This window comes from Balaenoptera borealis, assembly GCF_965194805.1.
Source record: "Balaenoptera borealis genome assembly, chromosome: 13".
In the NCBI taxonomy this organism is placed as follows: Eukaryota; Metazoa; Chordata; class Mammalia; order Artiodactyla; family Balaenopteridae; genus Balaenoptera; species Balaenoptera borealis.
Genome location: NC_138870.1, coordinates 98,709,462 through 98,735,904, shown reverse-complemented (window position 1 = coordinate 98,735,904; position 26,443 = coordinate 98,709,462). Strand labels below are relative to the sequence as shown.

At 54.4% G+C, this 26,443-nt stretch overlaps 1 protein-coding gene and 1 pseudogene across 2 annotated transcripts in view; one reads left to right on the top strand and one right to left on the bottom strand.

The window, feature by feature from the left end:
* ZC3H7B (zinc finger CCCH-type containing 7B) overlaps nucleotides 1-26,443 on the bottom strand; it is a 56,815-nt gene that overhangs the window by 16,375 nt on the left and 13,997 nt on the right. Inside the window, exons 2-11 of the mRNA XM_082351420.1 lie at nucleotides 16,368-16,426; nucleotides 13,148-13,181; nucleotides 12,817-13,014; nucleotides 11,749-11,907; nucleotides 9,230-9,310; nucleotides 8,350-8,406; nucleotides 2,614-2,656; nucleotides 1,815-2,008; nucleotides 1,146-1,467; nucleotides 232-290 (exon numbers count right to left, since the gene is read on the bottom strand). Coding sequence (XP_082207546.1) covers nucleotides 232-290; nucleotides 1,146-1,467; nucleotides 1,815-2,008; nucleotides 2,614-2,656; nucleotides 8,350-8,406; nucleotides 9,230-9,310; nucleotides 11,749-11,907; nucleotides 12,817-13,014; nucleotides 13,148-13,181; nucleotides 16,368-16,420 — 1,200 coding nt within the window. The 5' untranslated portion in view covers nucleotides 16,421-16,426. The remainder of the gene's footprint in view (nucleotides 1-231; nucleotides 291-1,145; nucleotides 1,468-1,814; nucleotides 2,009-2,613; nucleotides 2,657-8,349; nucleotides 8,407-9,229; nucleotides 9,311-11,748; nucleotides 11,908-12,816; nucleotides 13,015-13,147; nucleotides 13,182-16,367; nucleotides 16,427-26,443) is intronic.
* Nucleotides 17,688-25,204, top strand: LOC309608964 (large ribosomal subunit protein eL31 pseudogene; annotated as a pseudogene). Its single transcript has one exon. The product of its transcript is annotated as a large ribosomal subunit protein eL31 pseudogene (transcript).

Sequence of the window (26,443 nt, the reverse complement as noted above, 5' to 3'; positions counted from 1 at the left end):
GTACAGGCCACCTAAGTCCTGGTCAAGTGCTCTCCTCAACTCAAACCTGGCTGAGTCCTGAGACCACGGATGTTACTGACCCTGAAGAGGTTACTTAACTCCTCTGAGCCTTGATGTCTGATTTGGCCAGACAAGGGTGGGTGGTGCCCTCTGCTTAGCCTCCCAGCACACGGCTGGGCCAGGAAGGAGAGCATGAGGTACCTGCGCACCGATGCTCGCCGAGCCACTCACCGAGGGGGCTGGTTTCTGAGTACCGCTCAGGGGACGATGGTCCTGTGAGTTGGCTTCCTCTGGGCAAGAAGACACAGGGGTCACCTGCCCTGCTCTGAAGGGCAGGAGGGCCCTCTGAGGACTTTCTCTTCTGTATTTCTAACTTGGAGAAGCCATCCAGGCCACACATCTTCTCCCATTTGGGCCACCGCCCGGGGACAGAGAAACATCCCAGCCTGGGCGTGTCCACCCTGCGCTTACACCTCCTGCACCCCCATAGCCCCCGGGAGAAAAGCCCGAGCTCCTCAGCTTGGCTCGCGGGTCCTGTGAGACCAGCCTCAGGCCTTCAAGGCCCCCAACCCGCTCCCCCTCCGGCCAACTCCTCTGCTCATCCGCCAGGCCCTCTATCGCTAGGCCTGTGTCGCACTGCTCCCTCTGCCAGCACATGACCCTGCTCAGCTATCACCTCCTCCAGGAAGTCTCTGTGAAGCCCATCTGTGCCCCCTGCAGCCCCACGAACCCCCCTCGGCAGTGGGCGCCCTGAGCTAGTCTGACTGTCGGAAAGCCGATCCTGCAGAGGCCCAGGCAGGTCTGTTTCCTGGCGGGGTCCCTAGGTCACAGCGGTGCTGGAGGAGCCCACGACCTGGCACCCCCTCCCCCAGCCTCAGGACCACCCGCCCGCCGATCTGGTGAAGCCAGGGCCCTGGAAGGTGGGGGATGAGCACCACACTGCAGGTCTGGAATCCTGGACTATCCCAGCCCTGCTCTTTGACCTTAAACAAGACCCCCAGCCCCTTAGGCCTCAGCCCCGCACTGTGCTGAGCACTACAGGAGACACAAAGCCAGAAGACGCGGCCCCAGACCATGAGGCAGAACAAGAGCTGTAATCCCAACTGCACAGGGGGTGGGGGTGAGTGTGCCCCTCCAGGCCTCACCCATGAAGGAGCTGGGCTTGTCCAGGGAGCCACGGGTCGACCCGAAGCTGTCGAGGGTGTCCAGTCGGGTCTCCGAGTACGGCAGCAGGTCCAGGGAGTCCAGCGCCGAGCCTGGCGGGTCGAGGGCATCCAGCACCGAGGCAGCCAGCTTCTTGGAGGGGTCCATGACGAGGCCGAAGGAGGCAGGGGGCAGTGGGCTGGAGACGGGGATGGAGCCACCCACCACAGGAGGCAGCAGCGGGGTCCCGCCGGGGAACACGGGTATCAGCTGGGGCAACTCGCTGGGCACGCCGCTGCCAGGCAGGCCACCCTGCACCAGAGACTGCAAGGTGGGAACAGAGGGAGGAGAGGGAGGGGCTGGAGGAGAACGCGCGCCCCAGGCTTGGGCAGGCCCGGGTGAGGCTCCCCGCCTCGCACCCCCGCGGCCTCAGTCCCGACCTGCCCCACAGGTGGAGTCAGGGATTTTTACAGTCCCTTCCGGGCCCACGTTCTGCACTGTTGTGTTTCTATCCAGAGCGAGTCCCTCCCCTACCCCTGAGGCCTCAGTTTCTGCAACTGCGACGTGAGATGGGGCCTTCCCTCCCCCCGACACGGGACGTGAGGATGGATGTGATGGGGTCCCGGGGGGGGAGAAGGGTTCCAGGAAGAGGAGGGGGCGGCATGGCTCACCAGCGAGTCCAGGAGGGTGTCCAGCTCTGGACCGAAGACGTCCCCATCGGAGAAGTCATCCAGACTCTCGGTGCCGGGGAGGGCCCCGCTGCTGCTGTCCAGGGGGGCCAGCAGGTCCAGAACGTGAGGGAAGAGGGGCATGGGGGGCGGGGAGGGGAGGGGGGCCGGGGAGCCTCGCAGGTCCAGGTAGCAGTCTGTGGATGGGGGTGGGCTCAGTAGCTGCAGGGGTTCCTGCTTGGTGGGAGCCGGGGGTGGTGTCCTAGGGCCTGAGGTCCGCCTCCAACACCTTCCCCCCTTTCCCCAGCTCCCGCCGGGAGCCCTGCCTGCCCTGCTGGCCTGACCCCATCAGGGGAGGCTAGGCCGTGGCGAAGGGAGGCCTCGTGGGGTGGGAGGGGGCCTTTCGTTCTGCAGTGTTCCTCCAATGGGCCTGGTCAGTGCCTGAATAGCCCACCTCTGGGGTATGCAATGCCCTCTCTCAAGGACACTTTTAAAATGTGACCCCTCCTGGAAGCCAGTGAGGAAGAGAAAGGGAGAGGAGGACTTGGAGAAAGGTGGACTCCCGGCGGGGGGGTAGGGCCACTGCTACCCCCCTGAGGCAGCCCCTCACCCTCCCAGGCTGGAGGGATGCTCTCCCCGCCCTTCAGGTAGTCCCCAGGGCAGCGAGCCCCCAGGAGCCCTGTCTACAGGGCCAGGGATGGCAGGTGCTTGACCCATCTGACCTCCCGGGGTCTTGGCAGGGAGGGGCTGAGCTCTCCCCAGGGCCCATCTCCACCCCATCCCCTCATGTCAGGGACACTACCTGTTTCGATGTCATCTATGGACCCCAATCCATTGGAAGTTCCCTGTGGAGAAGAGGACAGGGCAGGTCAGACAGACACAGGCTGGGACGGCCACGGTGCCGGCACTCAAGGCCCCTCCCCAAGTGACTACTGCTGATGCTGATTAACCAGGGGGCTGGATGGGCACAGGCCAGAGGCAGGGGGAGTGGGGTCAGACAAGCCTCACATCTGCCCCTTGCCGGAATGCCCTCAGGGGAAGGGATATAACCTCTGAGCTCCATTTCCTCACCCGTCAAGGGAGGTGTTTTACAGAGCCCTCCACGCACGTGCCAGGCAGGGAGAGTTCGCAGCTCAAAGCTGCAAGTGCCACTCCTGAATCACCAGTGTCCCCTCCCCCAGTTACAGCCCCAGGCTGAACCAGCCCAGGTGGGATCCCACTGCCACCCGTGGACCTTCTGTTGGAGGGAAAGCTGGGCCCAAGCTTGCCCTGTGGCCTTGCCAAGCTCCTCATCCTCTCTGGGCCCGTTTCCTTATCTGTAAAGTGAGGATGATACAGTCATCCGCCTCCTTCCACTGTAAAAAGGATGAGATCGGGACTTCCCTGGTGGCGCAGTGGTTAAGAATCCGCCTGCCAATGCAGGGGACAGGGGTTCAATCCCTGGTCCAGGAAGACCCCACATGCCGCGGAGCAACTAAGCCCGTGCGCCACAACTACTGAGCCTTTGCTCTAGAGCCCATGAGCCACAACTACTGAGCCCACGTGCCACAACTACTGAAGCCTGCATGCCTAGAGCCCGTGCTCCGCAACAAAGAGAAGCCACCGCAATGAGAAGCTCGTGCACTGAGCCAAGGAGTAGCCCCCGCTCGCCACAACTAGAGAAAGCCCGCACACAGCAACGAAGACTCAACGCAGCCATAAATAAATAAATAAATGAATGAATGAATGAATGAATGAATGTATTTATTTAAAAAAAAAAAAGGATGCGATCACTTGACATTTGTACAGAGCTTAGAACTGTGCCTGACACACAGGAAGTGCTGTGTTTGTTAAATGCGTAGCATCGAATTTTAAATCCAAGCCACCAGGAGGTCGGCCTGGGTAAACTAGTGTTCTCAGCCTGGGTAAACTAGTGTTCTCGTTCACTGGCCTCCACATTTGGCCCGAGTGGACTCGCCTGGCTCGTGTCCAGCCCTGGGCTGTGGCGTGCGCTTCCCCACCTGCCTGCACGCCTGTGCGTGAGCTGCTCCCTCCTCTCCACCTGCCCCAATCCTGCCAGCCTGGCTCTGTGACATCCAAGGTGAGACTGAAGCCAAGGCTGCCTCAGGCTCTGTCTGGTCCTAGAACTCACAGCCCTGCTTGCGTCTCGCTCCCCACGCTGCCAAGAGGCAGCTCTGGCACAGACACGGTGCCCACAGGGCCTTGCTGTTGCCCAGGCCGTAAGAAGCTCCCTGTGGGCACAGCACGTGCAGTCTCCACGCCCAGGCACACGTGTGGAATGACCGCCTGGCTGGCACCCCCGACACTGGAGAATCCCGCGGGGATCCCCACGGCCAGGCTCGCACACAGTGTCTATGTAGAACCTACAGAAGGTCAGGGGATCTGGCTGGGACACCCTCCCTGTCCCAGTGTGTCCTGAGGCCACTATGTGTGGGAGTGTGGTATGTGGGTGTGGGAGTGTGTGATGGATGTCGGGGGTGGTGGGTGCACGGCGCACACCTGTACACACATACGGCACCAGGCTAGTGCGCCGAGGCAGGGTCTGAGCTGGTCCCCTCCACCGTGGAGTCCACTCTGCCTGGGCTTCTCACAGACCCCCATCACTGTGACCAGCCCTGGCCTCTGTGCATGTGGTGAGGGCCCCAGCAAGGTTGCCGGGTTGGGTGACTGGTTTGGCAGGGGCTGGGGTGGCCACTGCCACGCACGGCACCATATGTGGTCCCCTGGCTGCAGACTCCGTGGACACCGAGGGTTGGCCCTTGTGGAGCTGGGCATTCCACCCACATCTGCTGTGGCCCTTTGGCCATGGTCATTTAGTCATTCAACAAATATCTTCCGAGCACCTGCTGTGCGTGCCCAGTGCCACTCTGCTTGCTGTGATGAGCAGCTGACACACTACGCACCCCCTCGCTGCCCGCGAGGACCTGCGGGCAGGCTCCCTGCCCCTGGTCCTGGAAGAGACCTGTGAGCTGGCCGGAGGGAAGGGGTGTGAGCACTGGCCTTGCCTCGGGCACCACCTCCCTTATTCCGTCCGCACAACCACCCTGGGAACCGGGCACAACTGTCGTCTCCCTTGTACAGAGGGGACCTAAGGCTAGGACATGACGTCATTTCCTCTAGGTCACGCCATCAGTGAGAGGACCCCCAAGTCTCCGCTCTCGAGTGAGCTCGCTACGGAGCCAAGGGGATGGGTGCGCACACATCGTCTGGTGCGTGAGGAGAAGATGGTGAGGACAGAGAGGGAGGCTGGAAGCAGACCGTGGAGTGGCCTGAATGTCAGGCTACAGTATCCGGATGCTGATTAATAACAGTACTTTTAAACAGATACTTTATTATGTATTTGTTTATTTATTCGGCTGCACTGTGCCGCTTGTTGGATCTTAGTTCCCCAACCACGGATTGAACCCGGGCCCTCAGCAGTGAAAGCGCGCAGAGTCTTAACCACTGGACCAGCAGGGAAGTCCCTCAGATACTTTAATTTACAACCACGGAGGGTTTCTAAGCTGGGGAGAGCCCCACGAGGCCAGGCTGTCGGAGTTCATCCAGCAGCAGTGCTGGGGGACAGGAAGAGGGGCCCAGACAGTGTCAAGGGGACGAGAAGGGGAGGCCAGCCACGACCTGGAAGAGTGGGATGCGACCTGAACCAGGGCAGTCACTGGGGGAAGAGAAGGAAGGAACGGGGATACCCCATAACATACCCAGCCAGGGTCTCCCCAGAGTTGCCCTATAACGCACAGTCGTGCCACTATCAGCAGAAAACAAGAGGGAGCCCTAGTTTCTCTGGCTCCAGGAATGAGGCAGGAGCCCAAGATCTGGGAACTCTGGATAAGATCTGCCTGGGTGGCTCCCTGCCTCCCCATCACCGCTGGCAGGAGGGAAGAGGAGCCCTGCACAGCCCCCTCCAGCCATGCTGGCTTCCTGGCTGTTCTTCGCACACAGTGGGCACGCTCCTGCCTCAGGGCCTTTGCACCGGCTGTTCCCTCTGCCTGGTCCCCCAGACCTCCTCATAGTTCACTCCTCATCTCCTTTGGGTCTTTGCTCAAGTATCTCCCTCTCACTATATACTGTTTAAAACTGCAACCCAGGGACTTTCCTGGCAGTCCAGTGGTTAAGACTTTGCCTCCTAATGCAGGGGGTGGGGGTTCGATCCCTGGTCAGGGAGCTAAGAGCCCACATGCCTCACGGCCAAAAACCCAAAACATAAAACAGAAGCAATATTGTAATGAATTCAATAAAGTCTTTAAAAATGGTCCACATAAAAAAAAAAATCTTAAAAAAAAAAGGTTTAAAATAAATAAATAAATAAAATTTAAAAACCCTGCCACCCACCCCCCACCAATAGCCTGGCCTCCCCAGCTTCCTTCTCCAAGGCACTGATCACTTTTTGTTTACCACTTTTTGTTTGTCTCCCCCAATTAGAACAAGTTTTATGGGGTGGAGCTCTTTGGCTGTTTCTCCCTCTGCTGTGTCCCCAGTGCCTAGATCAATTCTATGATGGGCACACAGAAGCACTCAATAAATATCTTCTGAATTAATGAATGAAATCAGTGCTATCCGCCTTCAATGCTTTCCCAACACTCTTATGATGAAGACCTCACCAGGGACTAGGTGCTCTGGCTTCTATCCACTGTTCCAGCCCCACTGGGCTCCCTCCACTTGGTCCCTCCTACACTCTGAGCTCCTCCCAGCCTCAGGGCCTTTGCACATACCTTGCCCTCTGGAATCGTTCTACCCACACACCCTGCCCCTGCCCTACTCCTCAACTTCGGGTCTCAGCTTACAGATTGCTGACGCCCAGTCTAAATCAGGCCTCCCAGGCCCAGTGGCCCAGGGCTCCCCACCCTCTGCCTTTAGAGCTCTCCTCATGGTTTGTAACCAGAAACGGCTAGTGTCCATCTGCCCTGGACTGTGAGGTCTTTGAGGGCAGGGACCATGTTTGATTTATTCAGCACGTACGTACACAGGTCCCAGCTCAGTGCCTGGCACATACTGGACGAACTCAGACAAGTCTCCTAACTTCTCTGCGTCTCAGATTCTCCTTTGTAATAGTGGGTAAATAGCACCTCCCTCCAGGCATTGTGAAATTATTTGCGATTATGCATTCATTCACTCACTGCTATGGTCTGAATGTCTGTCCCCCAGAAATTCGTATGTTGAAATCCTAACCCCCAAAATTATGGTATTAGGAGGTGTGGCCTTTGGGAGGTGATTAGGTCATAAGAGTGGAGCCCTCATGAATGAGATTAAGGCCCTTATAAAAGAAACCCCAGAGAGATCCCTTCCGCCCTTCATGTGAGGTTACAACTAGAAGACCATCTATGAACCGGGACGTGGGTCCTCTCCAGACATCGAATCTGCCAGCACTTTGATCTTGGACTTCCCAGTCTCCAGATCTGTGAGTAATAAATTTCTTTTGTTTTTGTTTATAAGTCATCCAGTACATGGCTTTTTTTTTTTTTTTTGGCTGCACCTCACGGCTTGAGGGATCTTAGTTCCCCGACCAGGGATCGAACCCAGGCCCCAGAAGTGAGAGCGCCGAGTCCTAACCACTGGACCGCCAGGGAATTCCCGGCATCTTGTTAAAGCAGCCTGAACAGACTCAGACATTCACTTAATTTTATTTTTTTTGAGGACCCAGTAGGTGCCAGGCCTAACGATTTTTGGTTACAAACCATCATGACTGCTACACAGGCAGGTCCACATCTGCCTCCCTTGCAGCCTGGTAGGCCCCAAGGGCAAGGACACGCCTAACTCAGCTCTGGCCCAGCGGCAGCTCAGGGACAAGAAAGAAGTGGTTCCCTGGGAGTCTGTTGAGTGAATGAATGAAAGTGTTATCATGCTCTGGGGAGACGGGGGCCTACCGTGTGACACTGGCCAAGTCCCCTCCTCACTCTCGTGCCTCACTCTCCCCTTACGTACAACGAAGAGGCAGGACATCAGCTGCCATCCGCGCTCTTACGGCCTGTCCCTTCCCAAGTCCACCTGAGCAGTTCCTGCATGGCGGGCGGCGGGGTCTGATGTGTGTGCTGGGTCCTGCCACTCCCGCCCCCAACCAGGACAAGGCCTGGTGGTCTGGTCTCAACTGCCTTTCTCCCTCCTTCCTACTCCCACCCTGCCTGCTGCCATTTGTTTTCTTTCTCAGGGGTCCACGAGTGAGGGTACCCCGACGGTTCCCCTGCAGTGACCACAGCCAGCACCGGCAGCCACACCTCATCCCCATACTTTGCCCCTGTGGTCACAGGAGGCCCCTCTTGGGACGTGGAGGTGTTGTGGGTCCCAGGGTTGCCCTCAAAACCCTGGCCCGGGCCCAAGCTGTCAGTCACCCCTCTTCCCAAGGCAGGGGCCTGCCTTGCAGCAGTGGGGACAAGGACAGATTGAGCCCAACCCTTCAGTGTGATACCTCTGGCCCTGCTGCTTGAGGTCATTTATATCCCAGAGACTGAACCCAAAGCTCTCATGATGGTTGAACCAAGATAGGTTGGTCCTGGGGCGGGTTGTGGGGGGGGAGGGAGGCTCGGGGTCCTGGTCCCCATCCTACCTGATCTGCCACACCAGCCGCAGTGCCGTTACTGAGCAGAGAAAAGGTTTCCAATTCCTGCCAGAGATTGGAGAGACGTGGGAAGAGATGACGATTCTGAGAACGTGCTCAGGGTCCCACCAGCCAGGGCAGCAGAGGAGCCCCAGCCAGGCCGGTGGGGTCTGCGGTGCCCTCCGAGCTCCCTGCCCCCAGGCCTGCAGGGAGTCACCTGGCTCAGATTCAGGCGTTTTCTTACTGCAACCATGGCCTGGGCAGAGGACTTCCACGGACATGCTCCCACTGTGAGCCCGGCACTGTGCCAGGCACCACCTCAAACCTCTCCCCCTTTGAGCCCCCATGAGCCCTCTGAGGCGGGCATAGTTTTCCCCACGTCTCAGATGCGGAAAAGAGGGTGGAGAGAGAACTAACTTGCGCAAGGTCACAGCAGAGATTCTAGAGCCATACCCTCCCCGGCGTGCAGCTTCCTGGCCAAATGTAGGAGCCAGATGAATGCACGTGGATCTGAACGAGCCAAACAGGTACCAACATTTCAAATATGCACCACACAGGGGTGATCTGAGAACACGAGGCTAAAGGACGCCAGTGTCAACTGAGGCCATCTCCAGGGTGTTGAAATCGGCCAGGGCAGGGGAGGGAGCGGGTTTGAACGGCTGGTGTCTAAGGTGAGCTGGAAGCTTTGGCTGTTCTTTCCTTTGCCAAAAGCTTCTGGAAGTCGTCCCAGGGCTTTCAGCCAACACAGGGAAGATCACCTGCTGTCACCCACTCTGTCCTGTCCTGGCCCCGGCCCCCTCATGCACATCTCCCAAAGGCTCCTGGTCACCCTCTTCAGGTCTCCCCATCTCCATCCCCACCCAGGCCCCAGCGCCCAGGGCCCACCTACCTGGGGCCTCTTATACGCCTTCCGAACTCGCAGCCCAAGCTTCTGAGCCAGCTCCTGACCAAGGTGAGTTACACTTTCATCCTGGGAAGGAAAGACACGGGGTGGGGTGATTAGTCCGCCCTGACTCACGAGCTGTGCTCTGGACACCTGTGCAGCCCTGCAAGGGGGGGGGTCCCTGTTACCCCAGGTTACGGATAAGGAAGCAGGACCCTGGGAGGGGATGTGGGCTGCCCCAGTCACACAGCCAGTGCGTGGTAGGGCTGGGCCAGGAACCCATGCTTCTGTTTTTCCTTTTATTGTGGGGAGTGGAAAGGAATAATTTGGGGGGGTTATTTCAATATTTTCCTTTTGTTTCCACGATTCGTCAAGTAACAGTGTCACTGTAGAAGGCTGAAATGTTAGAGAAAGAGCAACTGCTTCCCTGGATCAGCCCCACCCTCACCCTAGGCTCCTCCCCAGGGGGAGCACAGCCAACAGTGCTGCGGTGTTTCCCTACAGATCTTACCTGGGAATTTACATACGCGCATATGGACGACAAAGGATGCTTAGTTTTGCTTTGTGGGGTTTTTTATTTCTTTTTTTTATATAAGTGAGATCATATTATACCTATTATTTGTTCTACAACTTGCTTCTTTCACCAAAAAATGTCTTGGAACTCTCTGCAAGTGAGGTCACAGGGATGGAGCACAGGCCCAAAGGAGCAAGACGGTGTGAAGTCTAGAACGCGCCTGGTCCATGGTTGGTGCTGTACTACTGTACTAGTCTAGTAGTACAGACTAGTAGTAGACTACTAGTAGTCTGTACTACTTTCTGTGCGCTGTGTGCCAGCCACAAGCTAGCGGCCGGGGACACCACAGTCACAGGGCAGACGGGGCCCAGGCCTCACGGAGGCTCCAGTCTAGTGGGGAGACCAATCAGTAAACAGAGAAACAGTGACTGCAGTCCGGGCTACAAAGGGACAACGGGGATCCTGTGACATCCTGTACCTTCGTCGACCTCCCCACCTCACCGACGAACTCCTAGAGTCCAGGGTCTGGGTCACCTCTGGTCCTGATGCCCAGCAAGGAGCAGGGCCCAGTCAGTGTTTACCCATAAGGACTGGAAAATGGGGGAATTCTCCAACTCAAGGTCAGAAGTCCTTGTTTGGATACTTTCCTCAGGGGAGTTACCAGCCCTCGCGGGGCCCAGCTCCCTGACCTGCACAGTGGGGTGAGAGCCACCCTGCCCTCCCACGAGTGGGTAGTCATGGGACCTGATGTGGACCTGCTTCAGACGCCGGAGAATGCAGTACAGGTTGGGCACTAGGTCATAAGAGAGGTTCTCAATTGTGAAGTAAACTGCATTGGAGAAGCAAGAATAATAAATAGAAAGTATAATACCAGTGAATGTTCTGAACACTTACTGTGTCCAGCCACTGTGCCAACTGCCCTGTGATTTTCTGATTCCATCCTCAGCACAGCCCTATGATGCATGGTATGTTACCACCCCCGCTTTATAGGGGTGCAAACTAAGACTCAGAGGGGCTAAACCACGTGTCCAAGGTCACAGAGCTAGTAGGTGGCAGACTCAAGATTAGAACCCAAACGCAGGCCAATTCTCTGGCACTGACATCCTTGATCACTGTGCATACAGCCTCCTCTCTGCTCTGCCCACCCAAATCCTTCTTGCTTTTTCCAGCCCCACTCAAGCCCTGCCTCCTCCAGGGAGCCCTCCAGGATCCTGACCACTCCTGAACTCTCTCAGCCCTTCCTGGGCAGCATTTACCCTTCTCCAAGCCTTGCCACACCCATTATTTCAGAGATAAAGTAGGAAGGGCACTTTATAGATGTGGAACTGCTGTGCAGAGAGGGGCGGTGCTTTGTCTGAGATCATGCCAGGGCTCTGTTGTGGAGCCAGGCCTAGACCCCAGGCTTGTCTCCATTTGTCTCCGAATAGACTGTGGGTCCCTGACAGGCACAGATCTGGGCACTCCGTGGGCACTTAGTAAACATTTGTTAAGTTGACGAATGAATGCGGAGGGGCTGTGTGCCCAGCTGTGCGTGGGCTGGGGCAAGCAAGACCCTCGATTGGATTTTTTCCCATTGACCTTCCCCACCTGATGACAGCCTGGACATCGTGTCCCCGCACATGTGGCACCCCGTTTGGTGCTCACTGCAACCCTGTACTCTCAGAGTGTGGAAGTTAAGAGTCAGACTGCCTGGGTTCAAGTCTCGGCTCTGCCACCCCCTAGCCGGGATCTCGGGTAAGTTTCTTTCTCTCTGTGCCTCAGTCTCCTCATCTTTAAAATAGGGATAATAATAGTGTCTATCTCTATCTATCTCTATCTCTGTCTCTAAGGATTGTCACAAGGATTAAGTAAGTCAATACACAATGTATTTTCAGCAATGCCTGGTGTTAACATCAGTGTCTCAGCAGAGGAAAGCGAGGCTCAGAGAGGTGTGGTGCCTGGCCCCAGAGAGGGCCAGTGCAGAGGGCTGGGAGCCTGGCCTCTGCGGGCGAGGCTGCAGGGCCGCACTCACGTGGGGCAGGGCCAGGGAGCACCGGCTGCTGCACGCGTAGGCCTCCTTGTGGCGCCCCAGCTCGGTCAGGGCCCGCGCCTTGCGGAACAACGCCCGGATGTTGTCTCCGTCCAGGCCCAGCGCCTTCTCGCTGTCCTCCAGCGCCTTCTCATACAGGCCCTGCCAGAGAGGAGCAGGCAGCGGCCGGTCAGCCTGTTACCCTCCCTCCCCCAGCCTCCTGCCCCCACCTGGACTGAGGACCAGCCTCCCTTCCCTGCAGAGGAGGAGGATGTCAGGTTGGGGCTCGAGAGCTCTGGGAAACAGCTCTGGCGTTCAGGCTCAGTCAAGGGCATGCGTGTGTCCAGCCGAAGGGGCTGCTGTGGGGCAGTCGCAGGACACGGAGGGGAAAGGCCTTTAAGCTGTACAGTGATGAGCCCGGTCACTCAGAAGACCACGGACCGAGAGGAATAAAGGCGCCTCTAGAGGAAGTGAAATCCGGAAGGCAGCTCAGCGCGCAGAACGCTGGGAACGGGCATCGGGTAGACCCGTTTATCCAGAACGGTCTGGATCCTCTGCAGAGCCCACGGCAGGGCTCCCACAGGCTCAGGGAACGACTGAGTCAGTGAGCGAGGACAGGGAAGAGGAGGAGGCTGGAGACTGAGGGAGGAGGGCAGCAGGAGGAAGCTGGGAGTCTGGAGAAAGGAGTAAGGCTGAGGGTGTGAGGAGGGGAGGAGCCCCGGGGGGAGGAGCCCCGGGGGGAGGAGCGGGAGCGCTCAGGTTTGCAGAAAGAGGCAGCGGACACGACGAGGGCAGCAGCCCTCAGCCCTGACGGCCCACAGACTCCTGCCAGGGCCCAGGCCACCCCGAGAGTCTAACTTAACTCATCTGGGGGAAGGGCTTGGGCACCAATATCATTTAAACCTTTTTTCATTATGTATTAGCCCTCTAAAAGCCCTCCAGGTGTGTCTGTTGCGCGCTGGGGTCGAGAGCCACGGGCGTGGACGGCGGAGCTGGACGGCGGAGCTGCAGGGGCTCACGGGGGCCCAGTCGCTGGGCTGTCCGGGCCGCGGGTGGAGGAGAGGAGCTCACCATGGTGAAGTAGCAGGCGGCCCTGTTGACGTGCAGCTTGCACAGCAGCTCCCGGGGCAGGGCCACCTGGTCAGAGGCGGCGTAGTCGGCCACGTTCAGCCCCTCCACGTACTGCACCAGGGCCTGCTTGTACTCCTTCTCCCGGAACAGGTCATTGCCCTCAGCGAACAGGTTCTGCACCAGCTTGAGCAGAAAGGCCTGCCGGGGCAGGGTGCAGGGGGGGCTCAGGGGGCCCTCTCCACTCAGCCCCAGCCCTGGCACCCAGGCCCCATGCCCCCCACCATGGACGCTCCGCCCTTCACCTTCCCCCAGCCCAGCCCCTGATGCTCACCTCATATTCTTCTTGCTTCAGGGGTAGGGTCGACCTGTAGGAAAAGGAGAAGGACGCAAGGTCTGGGTGGGCCCAGAGTTCCCAGCCTCCCGGAGGTGCAGGAGCCAGAGCCTCAGATTAGAGACTGTGCCTGGAGCCGGCCCCCCAGCTCGGACCTCAGACATCACCTTGTGGACTGGGGTCAGGGGATAGCAGTTTTTTCTCCTTAAATGAACACCACGCTGGCCCTCTGTTTCCGATGGAAGATTGGATGAAGGTCTTGTGTTTGCCCCAGGGCCTGGCAGCCAGGCTTTCCCCGGTGCAGATGCTGAGAAAGAGCTCCAGCTCCAGCCGGCTGTCCTCTGCCTAAGAAACCAGCCCTTGGGAACGACCATGTCTCCCCAGACCAAACCTGCAACTGCAGGCCCTTGGGTGGCACCCGAAGTCCACCTCAGGGCCCCTTAGTTTGGGAGTCTCTGCACTTCTGTCCCTGCCCGCAAAACCCACACAACCCCAGCCAAGGCCCGGCACTCAAGACCTAACCCCTTATGCCAGACTCAGAAAAGTAGATGGGGTCTTACGCACCCTCTCCTGCCCATGGCCAAAAAAACGCCAGCTCAGTACAGAAGAAAGCATCAGCCCAGGAGCCTTGAGGCACACCTCTGAGGCTAAATGGCAGGGCTGGAAGGGAGCTGGGGTTTGTCTTCTGGTCTCTCATGTCACAGAGGGGAAAACAAACATTCAGAGAGGGGCAGTGACTTGCCCAAGGTCACAGAGCAGGTCAGAGCCAGGGCCAGAGGGCAGGGCTGGGGCTCTTTCTGTTGCCCGGAGCCACCGCGAACACCTGGGCGAAAAAGAGCAGCCTGGGCTAGTAAGTGACAAGTGGTGAGAGGAGATGCCGGAGGTCCCCTGTGTGTGTGGGAGGAGGTGTCCCTGATTACGACAGCGGGGCCGGTCACCCGCCCTCTCACTTGCCTCCCACCGTCAGAGACCAGGGCCCGTCCCTCCTGCCCCAGCACTGGCCCCACCACTCTCCTCCTAACTGGTCTCCCACCTCCAGCCTCTCCTCTTCCAGCATCAGCTTCGTCTTCAGTAGGTCATACCCTGTCCTCAAGATCGCCTCATTCTGGTGTTTAAGGCTCTACACGAGCCATGCACCCACCTGTCCAGACCACTTTATGGCTCCTACGGTGCTCTGTGCCCAGAAATGCCTAATAAACGTTTGCTAAGCACACGAAGTCAGTACGGGAGGAAACAGTCATTTTTAAAGGAGCAGGTCCTTCTACGTATGCTGCAAAGCAGTCTCTCAGGAGACCAACACATGGGTTCCCAAGAAGCCTGTTGCTAAACCTTCTCAGAACTCCCCTTTGGGAAGGGGAAGGAGGACACAAGGCTAACATTTATCCCAAGCACAACGACCCTGGGAGGGAAGTGGCATTATCTCCATTTCGCAGGCACTGAGACCACCAGGAAGCAGGGACACCGGGATGTGGATCTAGGTCTGGGGCTCAGAGTTCCAGCTCCGCAAAAATCAGTGACTTAAAAACAGAATTCTTGGGACTTCCCTGGTGGCGCAGTGGTTAAGAATCTGCCTGCCAATGCAGGGGACACAGGTTCGATCCCTGGTCCGGGAAAATCCCACAGGCCGTGGAGCAACTAAGCCCGTGCGCCGCAACTACTGAGCCCACGTGCCACAACTACTGAAGCCTGCGTGCCTAGAGCCCGTGCTCCGCAACAAAGAGTAGCCCCCACTCACCGCAACTAGAGAAAGCCCACGCGCAGCAACAAAGACCCAATGCAGCCAAAAACAAATAAATAAAAATAAATAAATTTATTTTAAAAAAACCAGAATTCTTAAAATGGATAACCAACAAGGACCTACTGTATAGGACAGGGAACTCTGCTCTGTAATAACCTAAATGGGAAGTTGAAAAAGAATAGATACTTGTATATGTATAACTGAATCACTTTGCTGTACATCTGAAACTAACACAACATTGTTAATCAACTATACTCCAATGTGAAACAAAAATCTAAAAAAAAGACAGAATTCCCAAGGCTTGCCTTGTTCACCAGACTGGCCTCTGAATAAAACTCAGGCACTTTCCCAAAATCAAAGCCCTCCCCCACATGGAAGAAGAACCCCCAGTGAAGGGCAGCTCTGAGCAGGCCGAAGCCAGGAAAAGTGGCTGTGTTGCAAGTTGAGGAAGGAGAGTGTGGTGTGTGAATATAAACAGGAACAGATCCTGCGTGTGTGTGTGTGTGTGTGTTTGTGTGTGTGTGTGTGAAAAGGGACCCAGCTTGTGGTGAAAAGGCAGGTCATGTTTTGCAGGTCTCTGTGAGAGAACAAAATTGGGGAGTATATGAGGGTGTGTAGATGCAAATCCCAGTTCTGTGGGGAGTCGTATTTAAGAAAAAGAACACAAAATTAGAAACAAATAATTGCTTAGGGAGCTTTTCAGGGCTTCAGAAAGGACCCATGCAAGCGGGTCCTGAAAGGCTTCAGAAAGGACCCGTGCAAGCGAGGGGCCAGGAGCTTATGCTTCATTAGCATCATGATAAACATGCCTCTGAGGGTCCATTTCAGAGAGATAAAAGAAAGGAGCTAGTAAAAATATTTTACGTGTAAAGAAAAAGATGAAAAAACAAACATGGCATGTGGGTACAGGGGGCAAATAATGCAAAGAGATGTGAGCTTGCAGTCAGCGAGACCCAGGTTTCCGTCACTTGATAGCTGTGTGACTGTAAACACGTTTCTTAACCTCTCTGAGCCTCAGTTTTCTCATCTGCAAAATGGAGACAAGACCACCTGCTTTACTGGGCTGCTGTGAAGATTAGAGAGATGATGGATGTGAAGAGCCCAGCACGGAGCCAGAAAGACATGCTCAGTAAGCAAGAACTAGGGATTTATTATAAGATGTGCACAGACGAGCAAGAGAATTAACAGGGAGCGTAGGAGCAGGAATGGAGAGGGAGGGTAAAATGATATGCCGGATGAGACCAAAGGGTAACCAGGGTCAGGGAGCGCATATGTGTGGGGCGGGTTCATGGCTCAGGGTTAGGGGTAACTCCGGCCCCTGCCATGCCAGCCCCTTCCCAGCCTGTCCCACCTCCTCACTCCCCAACACACAGGCAGCCTGAGCAGCAAAGGCTCAGCGAGCAAGAAAAGGGAGAGCTGGAGAGCGCGTGCTCCGGGGGTGCCTCAGGGGGCCCTGCCCAGCCGGGCCCACCGCACACTCACTGAATGAACTGCAGCCCCTTCTCGATGTCCGCTTTCCGTCTCTGCCTCTCCATCAGTCTCTGGGGAGAGAACACAGTCCATCAGGCAGTCAGCGGGGGCCAGTCACCGTCCAACCCCCAAGCCCCCAACGTGTGCTCCCTCACTCCCGTGCTCACCCCACCTCACAGGTGCCGGGGCGGGTGGTGGGAGTGTCCCTGAGGGCGGTGACCTGTCTCGAGGTCTACACAGAGTGTCTGAACCAGGTACACAGCTCTGCCCTCCACACCCACGTCCCACTGGACCCTGAGTTTGCACAGTGACTTTGATGGGCCCGGGCTGCTTGGAGGCCACCTGCCCTTTCCCATGCGTGGCTGGGGCTGCAATACTGCACAGGATACCCTCAAGTTCAAGGGAGAAACCTTGTTTTACCACTAAGCACAGTTTGGGGAGAAGAGACACAGAAAAACAATGCCGATGATCACAGCTACAATGTAGCACCACACGTGGGCCAGGCACTCTGTATGAGGGTCTCACTGAATCTGCCATGAGGCGGGTGTCATTTTGTCCCCATTTTACCAAGGAGGAAACCAAAGCTCAGGGAGCCCCCTTCATGAGCTGGCTGGCCCCCACTGCACCAGGCCGGGGTGGCCCGGTACCCGCACCATCTCGGCGAGGTGGAGGGAATTCCCCACGTTACGGATGAGGGAGACCGAGGCTCAGCGAGGCTGAGGGATGGCCCGAAGTTGCACCGCAAGTGAAAGGCACTGAACTCGTGCAGGGATGTGCTCCAGAGATGAAGGGAGTGAAAACTGAAGGCGGGGGTGCTTAAGCAGAAGGGAGGCTCAGACAGAGCAGCTAGGGGTCTGGTACCTCCAGGGTGAGCCCCCGGGAGCTGGGAGCTCGTGGCCAGATCCAGACAGCCCGCCTGGCTCCCCGTCCCTGCAACCACGGAGGTCAGCTGGTCCCACGCAGTGACAGCCAGGAGGGGGCTGGGCCTTCCCCGGGTCAGATTCTGAGGCTGGGGTGCCCACGGCCCAGCTGGCCAGCACTTTCTGTCCCAGCCATTCATGGGCCCTTTCCATGCTCTGCCCCATCAAACCGGTACTGCAAGAGGATACGGGCAAGGCCGGGAGGTGGGACTGCCCAGCCCGGGACTGGGGGACGGGCCTCCGCTTTGTACCTCGGCCCCCGCACAGCATCCACAGAGGGCCGGTATGCGGACACGGGGAGTGGATCCTCACTGCCTCACTGGCAAAGAGGTGTAAAAAGGTGTAAAAAACACCCAGCTACTCTGGAGAGGCAGCAAGTGTATCAAGTTGACACCTTCTAAAAATTCTCTACTTCCTTGTCCTTTATTTCCACTACTTTGGAGAGGCAGCAAGAGTATCAAATTGACACCTTCTAAAAATTCTCTACTTCCTTGTCCTTTATTTCCACCTGGGTTCTACCACATTGTCCTCACATAAGGTAAGCAGGCAGGGGTCACTAAGCCCATTTTACAGATGAGGAAAGTGGGGGCACGAAGACGTGAAGTCTCTTTCCCAAGGTCACTCGACCAGTGAGCGGGCAAACAGGGCTGGAACCCAGCTTGTCAAGGGCCACATCCTGCCCCACGCTCTGAGCTGTGAGACTCCGTGTGGCCTGGGGCCGGCAGGGTGTCTGTGAGGCTCCAAGGAGACGAGAGTATGGGAGCAAAGAGCTCAGGCCACCGGAACCTCCCTCCTCCCGCTTGTCCTTCCCAGGATGGGTAGAGCCACACCGCGTCTTCAGGCTCCCAGAACACTGTCACACACAGCAGCTCCCCACCCCAGGCAGGACCAGGGCCACTGGCAAGTGCTCACTACACGCCTGTTCACCCTGCCAGGGCCTTGGGCCAGGGCTCTGGACTCAGACCTGGGTGTGAAGGCCAGCATGTGCACACAATGTGACTTTGGACCTCAGTCATTTTCCTGATGGGGAAAGTGGGGCTGATGGCACTCCCACCGCACTGGCTGTCGTGAGGGGTCAGACACGTGCAGAGCGCCTGGCTCAGAGCAACAGTCCAACAACCGCGGAAGTGTGTGTCCTCCAGCACCGCTCCTCCCTCCTGCCAAAACCTCTGCAAGTGTCCCTGGGATGGACACAAAGATCCTGTTCTCCTGCAGGAGGCAGGCTGCGGTGGCCCCGGGCCGCCTGTGCGTCGCCGAGCTGGTCTCTTGGTGGGTCTCTCTGTCCTCAGTGTCCCTGTCTGTGACACAAGCGCTCATCATCCTCACACCCACGCCCCACGCAGGCCTCCCGCCGGAACAGGCTGCTGGGGTTTCCTGTCTCCTAGCCTGCACCTCTGCAGGTCCTTCCACCTGTGCGGCCATGCTCCTCTCCAGCCTGTGAACGAAATTCCATCCATCCTTCAGAGCCTGGCTCCTCCATGGAAACGCTCCTGGTCCCGTCAACACGACCATCACACACTCATTCACCCTATTTCCTGGGGGCCTGGGGTCAGACCCAATCCTTGCCCTGGAAGAGAGGGTCTTTGGGTGGGGAAGACAAGGGTGCACCCATCACCACACAGGGAGGCCCAGCATTGGCAGGGGAGCTGTGGGATGGGAGAAGGTGCCGCAGGCCTGATGGCCAGCGGCACAGGGCGTGGCCACAGCTGCCATGCCCATCCCTCCACACCACCTGCCCCAGACAAGGACCAGCCTCCTCACTGCCCCCATCTCCTCAAGGTCATCACAGGGGTCTTTCAAACCACAAATCAGACTCTGTCCTACCCAGCCTAGAGCCTCTCTTTACCTTTGCTGGCCCAGTTCCCCACACCATCTTTTCCAACCCCGGCCCGGCAGGACGGCTCCCGCAAAGAAGGGTGGCGAGAAGAAGAAGGGCTGGTCCACCGTCAACGAGGTAGTGACCAGAGAATACACTGTCAACATTCACAGGCGCATGCATGGGGTGGGTTTCAAGAAGCGCTCCCCTCGGGCACTCAAAGAAATCCAGAAATCTGCCACAAAGGAGATGGGAACTCCAGTTGGACGCATTGACACCAGGCTCAACAAAACTGTCTAGGCCAAAGGAATAAGGAATGTCCCATACCGTATCCGTGTGTGGTTGTCCAGAAAACATAATGAAGATGAAGTGTCACCAAACAAACTCTGTAAGTTGGTTACCTATGTACCTGTCACCACTTTAAAAAATCTACAGTTAATGTGGATGAGAACTAACTGGTGATTGTCCAATAAAGTTATAGAACCACACACACACACAGAATTCCCCACACCAGCCCATGCCTCGTGGGAACGCCTGCCCTACTACGCTCCCTCACCCCCAACCCCCGGCCCCGTTCAGCCCGCAGTCCTCTCAGAAAACCTCAGTGGTCAGAGACGCATCTCTGAGTCAGTTCTCTAGGCCCTGAGGTCTGAGCAAACAGAAACAAATGCTGCCTGTAACCGTCCCAGTGGTAATTCCTGATAAGTCTGAAGCCCATGCCAGGGAATAAACATTCTCTGCCCCAGGCAGTATGAAGAAGGCTCCTCACCAGGTGGGTGTGAATCCACTTCTCTGACCACCAAAATCCCAAAGGAGCAGTTCGGCCACGCACGTGGGCTATGGAGAGGGGTTCAGATCCCCTGAGTGGCAGTTTCCTGCTGGGTAAATTGGAGATTACAACTAGCACCCACCAACAGGATTAATACATAGAAGGTGCTCATTTCAGGGCCTGGTATACCGCAGACACTTAATAAATGGTGGCTATTAGATCAGAATTCCTGTGCTGGACATTCAAGTCAACATTTGCCATATGCCCATTATATGCAGATGAGAAGGCCAGGGTGCCTACCTTACCCAGGCCTTACAACCTAGTTAGAGGCATGCAAAGATATCCCAGCAGCTGTACCCCAAACCAGACTCCTGTGGTAAACAGGCTGGGATGAGGCACAAAGAAAGTGGAAGCTCCTCAAAAGGGGCAACGTCTGAATTGGGTTTTGAAGGTTGAGTAGGAGTTGGCTCCTTGGTGTCAGGGAGGGCAGGCCTTCTGGCAGGCTGCATGTGATGGTTTATGAAATCACTGTCATCTCCCACATTTTATCTGATCCTGACTGTGGGCTGGACCATGCTGGGACCCACATTTGAGAGATGGGGAGAGTGAGGCTCAGACGGCTCACAAGGCCTACAACTGCTGACTTTAGGCTGGTAAAGACACTGCTGCCCTCCCCCCTCAAAGGCACAGTAGAGGCGGAACCGCTCAGCAACCTTCCCAGGCACCTGAGCCTGTGCTTGGTGTCCGTGAGCGCTTGTGTCCCAGAGAAGGCAGATGTGTCTGTGGAGTGACTGGGGGGAAGGCTCCCACACAAAAATATGTTTCTCTCAATTTCCTGTCCCAGGATCTATATATCGACCACTCTAGATTCATTTTATTGAGTGTAAAGTTCCCAGGCCAGGGCTGGCAAATAGATTTTATCTCATTAGCAAAACTGTCAGTCATCTAATGCCCCACACGCCTCCCTTTTCCTCAGTTTCCCTCCCTGGGAAGAACGTTTTTATAGGTGGTTGTTATGAATTAAATGTTTGTGTCCCCGCCCAAATTAATACGTTGAAGCCCTAACCCCCAGTGTGACTGTACTTGGAGAAGGGGCCTCTGAGGAAGTAATTCAGGTTAAATGTGGTCACGAGGGTAGGGCTCTGATCCAGTATTTTCTTCTGGTAGCCTGGCTAGACGAATAGAGATTTTGGTACCGAGAAGTGGGGTGCTGCTATAACAAACACTAAAAATACAAAAGTGGCTTTGGAGTTGGACGATGAGTGGAGGCTGAAAGAGTTTTGTGGTACATTCTAGAAAAACCCCCAGACTGCCATGAAAGGACTGTTGGTAAAAATATGGACACTAAGGCAATTCTGGTGAGATCTCGGATGAAAATGAAGGACAGGTTACTGGAAACCGGAGGAAAGGTGATCCTTGTTGGAAAGTGGCAAAGGACTTGGCTGAATAGTGTTCTAGTGTTTGGTGGAAGGTAGACTTTGCAAGCGATGAAACAATATTTAGCAGAGGAGCTTTCTAAGCCAGGTATGGAAGTTGTGGCATGACTCCTCCTTACCGCTTATGGTAAAATACGAGAGAAGAGAGATGAATTGAAGAAGGAATCGTTTAACAAAAGGAACCAGAACTTGAAGAATTAGAACATTCTCAGCTTATCCATATTGCAAAAAACGAGACGGAGTGTTCTGAAGAGAACACCTAGGCTGTGGCTGAACAGCCGTTTGGTAAGGAGATTAGTATGGATCAAATCAGCCATCAGCAGAAGTCAGAAATAGAGATGGAATTATACCAGCAGAAATAATGCCAGTTTGAACTAAAGGGGACAGAGAAGGCTGGATGACGGAATGAAGGAAGGCTGCAGGACTTCTGGAATTCTACAGGACAGGATCATAGAGCGATTTGGCTGCAAACATGCTCTATCCTTTAAGAAAAGGGAAATATAACCCCAAAGATAATTCAGAGATCATCAGGGCTGCCTCCTTGGTTTCAAAGGGTGGGGCCACTGCCTCCTCTTCAACAGGTCCAGAGCCTTGGGGGGCAAAGTGCTGGAAGAGCTGTGGGGGTGATGCTGTGCCCCAGTGGGCCGGGAAGGGGGAATATCAAGCCAAAGACGCTTCTCAAGCCTGAAACTCGAATGGAATTTGCCCCATTGGGCTTTGGACTTGCCTGGAACCTGTGACCTCTTTCTTCTTTCCGATGAATCCCTTTTGGAATGGAAATGTCTATCCCATGCCTGTCCCACCATTGTATTTTGAAACCTTATAACTTGTCTGGTTTCATAAGTTCACAGCTGGAGAGGAATTTTGCTTCAGGATGAATCACACCTCCAGTCTTAACCATATCTGATTCAGATGAGACTCTGAACTTGAGACTTGATGCTGGAATTAGTTAAGAATTCGGGGGCTATCGGGATGGAATGAATCCATTTTGCATGTGATGAGAACATGAATTTGGGGGGTGGGGCAAGGGCAGAATTGATAGATTGAATGTTTGTGTCCCCTGAAAACCTTATATTGGAAGCCCTAACCCCCAATGTGACTGTTTGGAAATAGGGCCTCAAAGGAGGTAATTAAGGTTAAATGGGGTTATAAGGGTAGGGTCCTGATCTGATAGGATTGGTGTCCTTTTTTTTTTTTAATTTATTTATTTTATTTATTTATTTTTGGCTGCGTTGGGTCTTCGTTGCTGCACGCGGGCTTTCTCTAGTTGCGGTGAACGGGGGCCACTCTTCGCTGCAGTGCGCAGGCCTCCCATTGCGGTGGCCTCTCTTGTCGCAGAGCACGGGCTCTAGGAGCGTGGGCTTCAGTAGTTGTGGCACACGGGGTCAGTAGTTGTGGCTCACGGGCTCTAGAGTGCAGGCTCAGCAGCCGTGGCACACGGGCTTAGCTGCTCTGAGGCATGTGGGATCTTCCAGGACCAGGGCTCGAACCCGTGTCCCCTGCATTGGCAGGTGGATTCTTAACCACTGAGCCACCAGGGAAGCCCAGGATTAGTGTCTTTATTAGAAGAGACACCACAGAGTTCTCCCTCCCTCTCCCCGAAGGCAGGCATCACCAAGCAAAGGCCAGATGAGGCCACAGTGAGAACGCAGCCAGCTGTCTGCAAGCACAAGAGAGCTCTCACTAGAAACCAAATCCGCCAGCACCTTGATCTGGGTCGTCCACCCTCCAAAACTGCGAGAAAATAAATTTCTGTTGTTTAAGACACCCAGTCTATGATACTTTGTTAAGCAGCCAGAGCAGACTAAGACAGTGGTTAAAAGATCATGTGTTCTCAGCTAAAGAGGGAGGCGAGTTCCTCGAGGGTGAGGGTCAGGCACGACTCGGATAGGGCACTTGGTGGAGGAGCAAGGAGCATGTAAGCCAAACAAATCTCATTCCTTTTTAACGAAAAAAGATTCCCACCGCCAAGCTGGGCAGTCCCCCAACTCTGGGTCCAGGTTCTTATAATTTAGGAATTTCAAGATGGATCTGCCTCAAATGGGCTCTTCTCAGAAATACAGCTGTGAATTAGAGCCAACAGAAAATGATTCCCTCACTGTATCAGCATAGTACCTGACCTCACACCCAGGTGCACACCTGGGTTCAACTCCAAGATCTGTTCCCTATTAGCTGCATACAAGCTGCTTAATTTCTCGGTGTCTCACTTCCCTCGCCTCTAAAACAGGAAAAGTAATATCTACTGTAAAGGGTTGATGTGAAGTTTCAATGAGATGTCTGACACAAGACAAACATTTAATATCAACTAGTTTTATTTTATAATCATTATGATTACTTTAAAAAATGGGCAAAGAACATGAACAGGAAACTCACAGGAAATATAATCCATTAAGAAAAGTTACTCAGGGAGACTTCCCTGGTGGCGCAGTGGTTAAGAATCCGCCTGCCAATGCAGGGGACAGGGGTTCGATCCCTGGTCCAGGAAGATCCCACATGCCACAGAGCAACAAAGCCCGTGCGCCACAACTACTGAGCCTGCGCTCTAGAGCCCGCGAGCCACAACTACTGAGCCCGCGTGCCACAACTACTGAAGCCCGCGTGCCTAGACCCTGTGCTCTGCAACAAGAGAAGCCACCGCTATGAGAAGCCCGTGCACTGCAATGAAGAGTAGCCCCCGCTCGCCACAGCTAGAGAAAGCCTGTGCACAGCAACGAAGACCGAATGCAGCCAAAAATAAATAAAAATAAATAAATAAATTTATTAAAAAAAAAAAAAAAGAAATGATCCTCAGGGAATTCCCTGGCAGTCCAGTGGTTAGGACTCAGTGCTTTCACGGCTAGGGGCCTGTGTTCGATCCCTGGTTGGGGAACTAAGATCCCACAAGCTGCGTGGCACAGCCAAAAAAAAAAAAAAAAGGAAAAGGAACTCACTGATGACAGAACCACATGTTAAAACAACAAGACGACACTTTTCACTCATGAGGCTAATGAGAGAAGAGAGCCAGGTCGATGAGGCAGAGGAATGGGCACTCTCCAACACTGCCAATACACTGAGTGGGTGAACTGACGGTGTCTGTGAAGTAATGACTGCCAAAATGAGCAAGCTGCCTACCCAGCAGCCAGCTTCCCTTCCTCCTCCCTGGCACTGCCCCGATACTGTTGCTTTCCCAGGTACCCCGGTGAAGCTGCACTGGGCTAAACCAATCGTAAGGGTCCTTTTCCTCGCCAGGATTGGCTTGGACAAGGGTATGTGACATCACCCTGGCCAATAGGAAGGAGAGGAAATCAGCTAAGGGGCTTCTGGGAAAGACTTCCTTCACACTTAAAATGGGACAGGAGAAATAATTCCTTTTCCTGCTGCTGTATGGCAGAGTGTAGTAAGAAGATGGCAGAGAAGAAAGACTGCCCAAAGGTGTTTAATAAACTGACTCAATAAACTCACCCTTGAACTGCTCTGCCTCATTTATCACTTGAGATTTTAATAAACTCCATTTTGAGGAAGGAATTCTGTTACTTGCAGCCAAAAGCCTTCCAAATGATAAAATGCCCTTTCTCTTTGACCCAGAAATTTCTCTTCCAAGAATTTAACCTACCAAAATCCTTGTACAAGCCCTCAAATTATATTTGTACAGGGGTTTAAAAAATATATTTATTTATTTATTTGGCTACACTGGGTCTTAGCTGCGGCACTCAGGATCTTCACTGCTGCGTGCGGGATCTTCGCTGAACCGTGCAGGATCTTTTAGTTTAAGCATGCGGGATTTTTAGTTACGGCATGCAGGCTCTTAGTTGCAGGCATGCGGATCTAGTTCCCTGACCAGCGATCAAACCCGGGCCCACTGCATTGGGAGCATGGAGTCTTAACCCCTGGACCACCAGGGAAGCCCCCAGGGATTCTTTTTTTTTTTTTTTAAGGAATAAAAAACTAGAAGCAACCTTAATGTCCACCAGAAAAGAATTAGCTTAATCAATCACTTGCATTATGGAATACAATGCAGCTATTGAATCTATATGTATTGTCATGGAGATGTCTCTGTACATGGTTGAGAAAGGAAAAAAGCAGATTTCAGGACATTTTGGGTTGTATGATTACATCTGTGTGAGAGAATATTCTCCAATTTAACTGGTTCTCTCTGGGAATTGGGATCTGCCAAGAGGCAACAGCACACAGACCACCTTCCTTTCTGCCTTATATGCCTCAGCATGGTTTGGACTTTTTGCAGAGAGTAAGTATTAGCCTTGTAGAGCCTCCCGTCAAGCCTCTTAGATAGCCTCAACCACCAGAGGGCAGACAGCAGAAGCAAGAAAAACGATAATCCTGCAGCCTGTGGAACAAAAACCACGTTCACAGAAAGATAGACAAGATGAAATGGCAGAGGGCTATATACCAGATGAAGGAACAAGATAAAGCCCCAGAAAAACAACTAAATGAAGTGGAGATAGGCAACCTTCCAGAAAAAGAATTCAGAATAATGATAGTGAAGATGATCCAGGACCTTGGAATAAGAATGGAGGCAAAGATCGAGAAGATGCAAGAAATGTTTAACAAAGACCTAGAAGAATTAAAGAACAAACAAACAGAGATGGACAATACAATAACTGAAATGAAAACTACACTAGAAGGAATCAATAGCAGAATAACTGAGGCAGAAGAACGGACAAGTGACCTGAAAGACAGAATGGTGGAATTCACTGCTGCAGAACAGACTAAAGAAAAAAGAATGAAAAGAAATGAAGACAGCCTAAGAGACCTCTGGGACAACATTAAACACGACAACATTCGCATTATAGGGGTTCCAGAAGGAGAAGAGAGAGAGAAAGGACCCGAGAAAATATTTGAAGAGATTATAGTAGATAACTTCCCTAACATAGGAAAGGAAATAGCCACCCAAGTCCAGGAAGCACAGAGAGTCCCAGGCAGGATAAACCCAAGGAGAAACAGGCCGAGACACATAGTAATCAAAGTGGCAAAAATTAAAGACAAAGAAAAATTATTGAAAGCAACAAGGGAAAAACGACAAATAACATACAAGGGAACTCCCATAAGGTTAACAGCTGATTTCTCAGCAGAAACTCTACAAGCCAGAAGGGAGTGGCATGATACATTTAAAGTGATGAAAGGGAAGAACCCACAACCAAGATTACTCT